General features: G+C 43.0%; 1 protein-coding gene across 1 annotated transcript in view; it reads right to left on the reverse strand.

The window, feature by feature from the left end:
* Positions 1-9,581, reverse strand: part of ITGA4 (integrin subunit alpha 4) — a 119,713-nt gene extending 110,132 nt beyond the window's left edge. Inside the window, exons 1-2 of the mRNA XM_018559496.1 lie at positions 9,444-9,581; positions 6,810-6,931 (exon numbers count right to left, since the gene is read on the reverse strand). Of these exons, the coding sequence (XP_018414998.1) occupies positions 6,810-6,931; positions 9,444-9,565 (244 nt within the window). The 5' untranslated portion in view covers positions 9,566-9,581. The remainder of the gene's footprint in view (positions 1-6,809; positions 6,932-9,443) is intronic.
* Between the last annotated feature and the right edge of the window lie 237 nt (positions 9,582-9,818).

Below are 9,818 nucleotides of genomic sequence, written 5' to 3' on the forward strand. Positions count from 1 at the left end.
CCGAGCCGAGGCATATGCGTCCGGCTCGCCTGAGCCGCTCGGCCATGTTCGGGAGCTGTACGGGCTATAGTGAATAGCCCGTACAGCACCCCTTCGGTTCTACTGAACCGAAGGGGTCCTGGGGCCGAAGCTAGCCGAAGGATCGGCCGAAGGTAGCCGAAGGATCGGCCGAAGCTATGGCTAGATCCTTCAGCAGCTTAGTGAATAGACCCCATAGTGTGATTATATACTCAGCTTCTACTTCCTGCATTTGCAGTGCCACCCAATGGTTGTGCTTTACTGCTCCTTCTAACAATGCAAGTCTGTGAGTTGGTTGACTCCCTGGGCAATTCATATCTTACCTTAACAGCTGTGGCAGTTAAGCACAGTCATTGTGCCAATCTACCCTGCTGCTAGGCTAGGGCCCAATCTACACATCTCTAGATCTAGTAACAAAACAAAAATATAGAAGAGGAAGTTGGTAAATGTGAAAGCCACATCAAAAATGACTTTAAGGTAAACATTTCAATTATAACTCACTTTTTGCTTAGTGAAAGTACTCAATAACCTCCCTTTAAAGCCAAACACTGGGAACAAAAAACTCACCGGTTTCACAGCAGCAATACATTTTGTTGGTAGAAAACAAGCCCCTCATCCTGATCCCTTTATTCTAGAGCTGTTCTCCTACATGTGGGTGGAAGTACACCTCCTCCTCTTGCACTTTAAGCTGTTAACATTTTTTGCATTGCCCTAGAAACATGATACTGGTCTGATACATGATACTGGTCTTGATCCTGTAATGGGGCACTGCCAATTGCAGCTCTTTGACGATAAAATGAAGGAGATTAGGGTGACATGGCAGCAGTGGCGTAACCAGAGTTATGGGCGCCCGGGGCAGACATTTTTTTTTCCGCCCCCCCCCCACCCCCCCATATTATATAAACATCCACTAGAACTGTCCCCCCCACCCCCACACATATATATCAGCTAAGGAACTACAAGTCCAAGACCCCCCGCCATCTATGCGCCCGGGGCGAACGACCCCCCCGCCCCCCGGTTGTTACGCCACTGCATGGCAGGATACTTTACATTTTTGTAAAGGGCACCAAGTAATATGATGTGATTTCTCTTTTTAAACTACGGTACTGAAAATTGTAAAAAGACCCTAAAACATACTTGTCATTTTCATTTCTATAGCAGTTTACCTATAGGTGTAAAGCTCCCATAAAGCTAACAGGTGATTTGGGCTATATAGGACTATGATTCGTTATCTATGAGCAACAGCAAAAATTAAAACACATCAAAGGTGACTGATCCAGAGGAAAAAAGCAAATGGCACTTTTGGATTTTTTTGGCAATCATTCTTCATCTTCCAGCAAGCCAGCTCCACCTGTATTTGCTGCTCTGCCACTACCTGCTCATTAGGCATAAATATATTTATATTCAGAAACATGAACATGTAGGCTTGGATTGTCTATCAGTAATGTAAAAAAAAAAAATCAGTTGCCAGTCAAATTGGGCACGCGTGCCTAACAGTTCTCATGGTTATACTGGAACCAGTAATGGTGCTGCTAATACAAACAGCAAACACTGTTATGCAGTCAGCTATAATGTTGCTTCCCCAGCAGACATACCAGACGACAGGATACTGTAGATTAGTTAAAGACTTCCTATATTGTTTTATAATCCATGATAGTTGCTTTGCACTCTCCTTGAAGTTTGGAATGTAAAAATTGTGTTTTGTACCGTAAACATTATAAGCAGGGCCGACATTACAAACCATGGGGCCCTGTGCAGCCAACCTGGCAGGACTCACTCTGTTCAACTCTACTCCCTAAAACAATGAAAAGCTACTATATTTCAAAGTGTTATCAAACATTGTATAAATATGACAAAAAAATAATACAGTTCAAATGTAACAGGCAGCCTCTGCCGGGTCCGGCCCCCCTTCTGACCTCATGGGGCCTGGACCCGATTAACAGCGGCCCTGATCATATACATCGCAAAAAGTTATTCATTAGTAGTAATAGCCAACCAGGCATTGTAGAATTTTTAACTATTAGAGTGACCGTTAGAGCCATGTGGACTTCAAAAGAGTAGGGCCCATTCAGTCCTGGGCACTGTGGCAACATGTGAAAAAATATCTGTGTTCCTGAAACATTAAAAGCATTATGTGCAGTGTGATTTGTGGAGCCATTCAATGTGAATTGCACCCTAAAGGACTGTACAGTACTGTGCAACACCGCATTCACAATACGCATACTGAGCATTGTGGTGTGTTGCATTGCCAAAAAATTTTGTATGTCTTTTTAAACCCCTGTGATACGTTAGCAGCCCATTCTTTATCAATCAGCAGCATTAAGACAATGCACATTAATGCACAAAGTAACGACAGATCACTAAAGTGTGAATCGTCCCTTTTCATCACCCGCCAATGTCAGAATACCCATTGTTGGCATTTCGCCTAATTCTTGTGAATTGGCTGAAATTATAAGAGTATATGACCAACTTTAGACTGATAATTAGAGCAATGTTTCACTTTCACCTGAAGAATGTACAAGTGTGAACTTTAATATTGAGTTACCGGCTTGTACATGCTGTATTGGCTGAGCTTCCAAACTCCAGCCCCCAGGAACTGCTAGCACTGTGTGTTTCCTGAATGTCCAAGAAAATAAGCAGCTGTGGCTTTGCATGTCTTCCTGTAACCTTTGCTACATACATGACCTCCTTAAGCTATAAATACTGAGAAAACAGACATGCATACAGCAGCTTTAAATTGCTTTCCAGATCCAGAAACTACGGGGATAGGTCATCATGTTGGGTGCAGTGTTTTCTCCTGATAGGAGCCAACAATAACATAAAATAGCAATCTTTTTCCCATGCCTACCCACAAATTAGATCCCTCACACCTATCTGGGCCCTGTGTCTTAATTCCCCCCCATTCTTATTGCAGGAATCCTCAGCTGCAGCTTCTAGACCCGTGTCTATGAGACCTCAATGGTAACTTGTAGGGTTCTCCTTTCATAAATTTATTTTTACTGAGTTTGCTTTTGAACTTGATAGATATTTTGATGGAGAACTCGATGAGGATTGCGATGTCGCACTTACAGCAATTACGGAAGGCGACAAAGCTTGTAAAAATGCCCGGGCTGGTGCACGCGCACTAGCCATCTCGTCAAAGTCTCCAACGGATGTGATGTCACAAGTTGAAGATCTCGACGAGTTGGCCATTATATTAGAACCCTGGCAGCTGATTGGCTGCTGGCTCTGTTCGTTCAATGATTTTCCAAACGGCTCCTTTGATGAGCTGATCAAGGGATGCCAGCTGAAACGATGTCAACAGTGGCAACTACAGTGCAAGTTTCGTCCACTTCTTGATGAACCACATCATTTATGGCCAGCTTTAATCTTAATAGCCGATATAAAAGATAGGTAACGGTGAAAAAACCTCAGTGAGATTAAAGGAGAACTATGAGGTGAGTGCTTTTCACTCACCTCATAGTTCTAGCCGACCAGTGACAATGAAACGGTCACAGGTCGGCTCAGTAGATCGGGAGGTGAGCGAACACATACCGGCGTTCGCTCACCTCTCGATCCTGTCACGGCTCTCAGCTACAGCTCGCGGTATACTGAGCCTAGGGTGATGGGAGGACGCTAGTTTGTGTCCTCCCGTTACCCTAAGGAGAACTATGGGGAAAAGCCTTAACCCCATAGTTCTCCATTAAGGCTGGTCATAAATGTAGTTATTTTTTTCGGGGGAAAAAATAGATTCCCCCATCTATGCTAAGCAGCTTAGCTAGGGTAATCTCTTTCCCGCCAGGTTAATTGTATTCTGACCACCGGCACCCACCAGAACAGTGACTACAACTGATACCTAAGAATACTTCCCCTTATGGCCAAACAGTATGCCTCCCTGGCCTGCAAAGCAAGCTGGGATTCCATAAACCACAGCTCAATCAGCTTCTTGAGAACACCAGGATGCCTATCACATCATTAAATAAGGAAGTTGTGTTTTATCCTGCTCAGAACCTTGTAGCAGGCCATGTTATCTAGCAGATGTGACAAATTCACAATCCCCTTACAAGTCACACATCCCTCTTTTTACACACACTACAACAAGCATGGTTCAGCCATCATAAATAAAATTAGGAGCCCGGTTGTTTACATGTTTACATTTATGGGACTTGTAAAGAAAGTGAAAGCACCTTTAAATGACTGTTTAAATAAGTTACAAAATCCACAGGGCATGCCGAGAACTCAATATTGTGCAACAAAAGCGAGGAAAAAACACAAATAACAGAAGTAATTTTAACTGCATCTGATAATAACAGCCCTAAGCATTGGGGGAGATTTACTAAAGGTCCTTTCAATCCTTTTGTATGGCATTGTATTGTAATTGTACCGTCTCCCCGTATGCTGTAAATCGTTGTGCAAACTGTTGGTGCTGTATAAATCCTGTATAATAATAATTAGGAATGCACCGGTACCGTTTTTTCGGTATCGAGCACGATATTTTTTTTTTGGGTACTCACTGATAGTGAATACCGATGTCAAAAGTTCCATTAGGGAAGCCGAGCGGCATGCAATCATTCGCCGCCCGGCTTCCCGATTAGTAGTGAAGCCATCTCCATGTACCCTCATCACCAAGTGACAGGCAGCGTGTAATGACTCACCGACCGGCTTCCCGATACCAGAAATTCCGAGATAGGGATAGGCATCGGGATGATTTGGGCGAGAACGAGTACTCGCCCAAACACTCGGTATTGGCACTAGTATTGGTATCGGTGCATCCTTAATTATTGATATTAATAATAGAGTAATAGTTGTTACCTATCAAAGTGTTTGTTACAAAAAAGGGCTAAAAAAAGCCCCCATTCACACAAGAGCATGGGCGTTTTTTCAGGCAATTCTGAAACGTTTTTTTGTGTGTGTTTTCAAGCTGGAGCATTTTTTTTTTATCCAATGGAAAGCTATTTACTAGGAGAAAGAGATGATTGTTAAATGTGAAATCGTGCAGCCTCCCCCATTGATGTTTATTGGATCAGAAACGCACAATTCTACCCGAAAAAAAAAGCTTATGAATTTTTTGAGCTACAGGTTACACAACACTTAGGTGTGAATAGGCATCATTGAAAATAATGGGGTCCTTCATGTAGAACATTGTCGCACTAAATGGGGGATGAATACACAATCATGCTAGGAAAATTTAAAAGATAAACCTTTTCTAGCATTATTATATATTTAAAGTGACACTAAACTCAGGAATGAAATCTTAGAAATGTATTCAAGTACCTTAACTATTAACAAAAATGTATCTTATTTGTGTATCTCTCCGAGTTTAGTGTCACTTTAAAGTAAACACAGGTTCACACGATTTACCAACACTGACTGTGGTAAATAGACATTCACTTTGTTGCATGAAAAACTTCTATTCTATTAGTGAATCAACCACCCTGGGTAAGTTATCAGTATATTTCACACGATTAGTAACACCATTTTTATAACAGTTTTGAGGAAGTCACAAGGTTGCTACTGTCAAAATATTTGTTGTCTGTATTTTAAATCCCTTTCTAGGTCACATTAGCCTATACTTTAGCGAGACCAAAAGACATTCGCTGACATTTGCCAACATCTGCATTGTCTTTCTTCAACTGGACATCCAAAGCCAGAATCTTTAGCAGCTTACTTACACAATCTCAAACAATTCATCCCCACACAGCTACCTCCTCATGTATCACTTGCCCCTCCCTTTTAGATTGTAAGCCCACGGGGGCAGGGCCCTCCTTACCATCTTGTCTTGAATTGTATTGTGATTGTAATGTCTTCCTTATATTGTAAAGCTCTGTGCAAACTGTTGGCGCTATATAGATCCTGTATAATAATGCTGCCAAGGTAACATTCACCACAGTTGATCGTGAATCACTGATTCACCATCATCTGCTACTCCTGTCTCCATTCACTACACTGAAAATTTGCATCTTAACCTGGCCATACATCTTAATGTTTTTCCTCATTCTGCCTGTGAGCTAAACGAGAGAAAATCAATGATTCCCCCATCCATGCTAAACAGTGACTGCAGCCAATCAGATGCAGCCAGTGTTCAGGTATTCAAACAGCCATACTCCTGCTACTGCTTGAATACAATAGCTGGCAACGGGAGTACAGCTGTTTGAATACCCGAACACAGGTTGCATCTGCTTAGCTGCAGTCACTGCTCAGCCAAAGATTTTCCTACTGATTCCTTTCGATTTCACTATCAAAATTTGTCAGGCCGGATGGGGCCGGCAGTGACAACCGTGGCTGGGGTTCAAAGGAATTGGCCTAAATTCAAGCTGTGTATGGCCAGCTTTAGTCTAAAATCTTAATCTGATTAAGAGAAGTCATCAAAACTGGAGCAGACAAAATCTAGAGCAGTTGCCCAGGGCAACCAATCAGCTTCTCTCTTCAGTTTGTTCAGTTAAGATTTGAAAATGAAACAGAGAAGCTGATTAGTTGCCATGCACATCTGCTCCAGATTTTGTCTGCTCCAATTTTGATAAATTCCCCTCACAGTATTTTGATTGTAATGTACTTGCGTTGGTTGTGTTGGCCATCTTTATAGGTAATGTGATACAGAAATGATATTATAAAATGATTTACAAAAAGTCCACGAAGGTCCTGCTCTATGCATCACCAGGATAGCTGGATCTAAAGTTCCCATGTGAGTTCTACCGACTTTCCAGCGGGCCTGGATGTAAGCATAAACCTCACAGCATTCCCCCAAACTGCTGAGACTCTTGTAACATGACATCAGCATCCTTGCCAACCCCATTCCCTCTCTCTGTACTCACCCACATCCATCGCCTCGCAGGTCCCGTTGACGTTATCTCCAATCTTGCATTTGAAAACCTCTCCAGGGCTGAAAATATCTGGCCGGGAGGTCAGGTTGGATTTTGGGGCCCCGACAACCATCCTGGGATATAAAAAGACTTTATTAGAACAATTCTTTCTACAGTACATTAGAAAAAAAGGTTCCATCATGTGAAAAGAAGCAAGGGCTGATCTACGGAAACATCAGCGACAAGGGGACGATCGGCCATTTTCTTTCCAAGGGAACGGCAGCGATTATGTCTTGGACTGTAATGCCTTCCTTATATTGATTGTAAAGCGCCATGCAAACTGTTGGCGCTATATAAATACTGTATTATAATAATAATGTAACTGACTGGTATTGGCAACAACTCCCATTTAAATTTCCATGTACACAGGACGCTATCTGCATGGAGTTTGCATGTTGGCCCTGGGTTACCTCCCACACATACTGATAGGTAAATTGGCTCCTGTCTAAGGCTGGCCAGACACTGTTAAAAATTGGAATCGGCCAGTTAGAATCACTGAATTCGAAGTTCTAACAGTGTATGGTCCTGTAATAGTCCATTACTAAATCAGCTTTTGTCAAAGGAGCCGGGCCAAAGATTTTTGTCCGAACAGCGACTACAGCCAATCAGTGTTCTAATGGCGGCAATCACTGGCTGTCCAAATACAATAGCCGCAGCAGGAGATCCGTCCATCCATATTTAGCGCGGATGAAGGAATCTGATACATTCAGACAGCGTGATTTGGCCCTAGTATGAGTGTATGCATGCCGGTATGTGTCAGGGACTTTAGATTGTAAGCTCTTGGGGACAGGGACTATTGTGAATGTGCAACTATGTAAAGTGCCGTATAAACGGACAGAGCTATACAAATAAATACCTGCAGGTCCCTGTTAACACCATAGCGTAACTGTGACGCACGTTCATAGGCATTTGTTCCCTGCGTTTGCTCATTTATTTTAATGAGGAGTTGCACGTGAGAAAGTAGAAAATTCTGCGACATGCGTTCTGCTTTTTTTCCCACGTGTTTTTGCTTGTTTTAACTTGTGCAAATGCATGAGAAAACCGCGTGTTTCTGACTGTTTTAATGCACATGAATGTGCGGGAAAGCTGCGCATTTTCCTGGCCGTGTTAGGGGTGCCGTTAACTGGTAATGGCACCGCAAGCGAGTTCCAAGTTTTTTATGCATTGCATGAGCACGCATCAAAGCGTGCATTTTTCCTGCACTCGACGCACGTTCACAGAACACAATGGTGTCAACTGGGACTAATAAATAAATAATGAATGCATTTCACTGCTAGCTGACCTCTGCAGTCCCGGTCTCTACAGCTGTTGGCACACTGCAAGTCCCAGCAAGGACTTGCACTGCCAAAGTAGCTTTGAGTAATTGGTTGCATGGTTGTATAACACTGTGCACATACACTGTGAGGGGAATTTATCAAAACTGGAGCAGCTGTGCATGCCAACCAATCAGCTTCTATCTTTCATTTTCAAATCTTAACTGAACAAACTGAAGAGAGAAGCTGATTGGTTGCCATGGGCATTTTAAATGCTCCAGGATTTCTCTGCTCCAGTTTTGATAAATTCCCCTCTCAGTGATTATAATACTATGCAAATATACAAGGGGGAGGGGGTAGAATTAACAAAACTGGGGCCCATAGCAACCAATTAGCATCTCTTCAGTCAAGCTTTAAAAATGAAATAGAGAAGCTGATTGGTTGCCATGATAAACTGCTCTAGTTTTGATTAACCCCCCCTCCCCTTGTATGACTAATATTATTATTATTATACAGGATTTATATAGCGCCAACAGTTGGCGCAGCACTTTACAATAATATACTGTGCAATGATACCGGGGAAATTTATAAAAACTGGAGCAGACAAAATCTGGAGCAGTTGCCCATGGTAACCAATCAACATCCATGCTGTCTGTGATGGTTCTCATTCATCCAGGTCAGTTGCCTATAACAACCAATTGGCTTCTCTCTTCAGTTTGTTCAGTTAAGCTTGAAAAATGAAATATGGAAGTTCTGTAAAAAATAAGTAAAGGCAACTGGACTCGCTGTATTTTTCTTGAAGACGTTTCACTGGTCATCCGACCAGCTTTCTCAAGTCATTACAAGTCATTCTGAATTGAGAAAGCTGGTCGGATGACCAGCGAAACGTCTTCAAGAAAAATACAGCGAGTCCAGTTGCCTTGACTTATTTTTTACAGAACTTCCATGTTTCATTTTTCAAGCTTAACTGAACAAACTGAAGAGAGAAGCCAATTGGTTGTTATAGGCAACGGCTCCAGATTCCATCTGCTCCAGTCTTCATAATTCCCCACCACCACCCCCACTGTATGATTATAATACTGTACAATTATACTGCTTGATTACAATGTTGTGCCAATACTGTGGGGTGAGTTCCCCAAAACTGGAGCAGGCATAATCTGGAGCAGTTGCCCATAGTAACCATTTATCTTCAAGCTGATGGGTTGCCATGGGCAACTTCTCCAGATGATGCCTGCTCCAGTTGTGATAAATCCCTATCAGTATGATGACAATATTGTAGACATCTCCTGCATGTGTGTGTGATAAATACATGACCTGTACTGCATCCACTGACCATTTCTCAGTGCCATAGCTGTGCAGGAGTACAGAGTATCCGAAGAGAGATCCTCCGGGTCCCCGGAACACCACGGGGCTGGATTCATCGATATTATAAGATCCGGCTGGATTAGTAATCATCACCCAGATGAGGGGAGCCATGCCGAGCAGTGCAGTCCGCGCCGCCATCGTTCTTCAGGCTCGGTCGGTACAAGTTATGTTTGTAGTGGGATGATCCGGGCTGACATCGGACTCCGCTGATCGCAGGGTGAGCGCTCGCACTGACGATCCCCAGGCAGCCCATAGCTCTCATTGTATGTGCAGGGATGGGTGTGGGTACCCAGGCCCCGCCCACAGGCGGGCTACACAACTTCTCAGAGTTTGCGAGTCCAGA

Source organism: Nanorana parkeri, unplaced genomic scaffold (genome assembly GCF_000935625.1).
Source record: "Nanorana parkeri isolate BGI_ZX_2015 unplaced genomic scaffold, ASM93562v1 scaffold400, whole genome shotgun sequence".
NCBI classification, from domain to species: Eukaryota; Metazoa; Chordata; class Amphibia; order Anura; family Dicroglossidae; genus Nanorana; species Nanorana parkeri.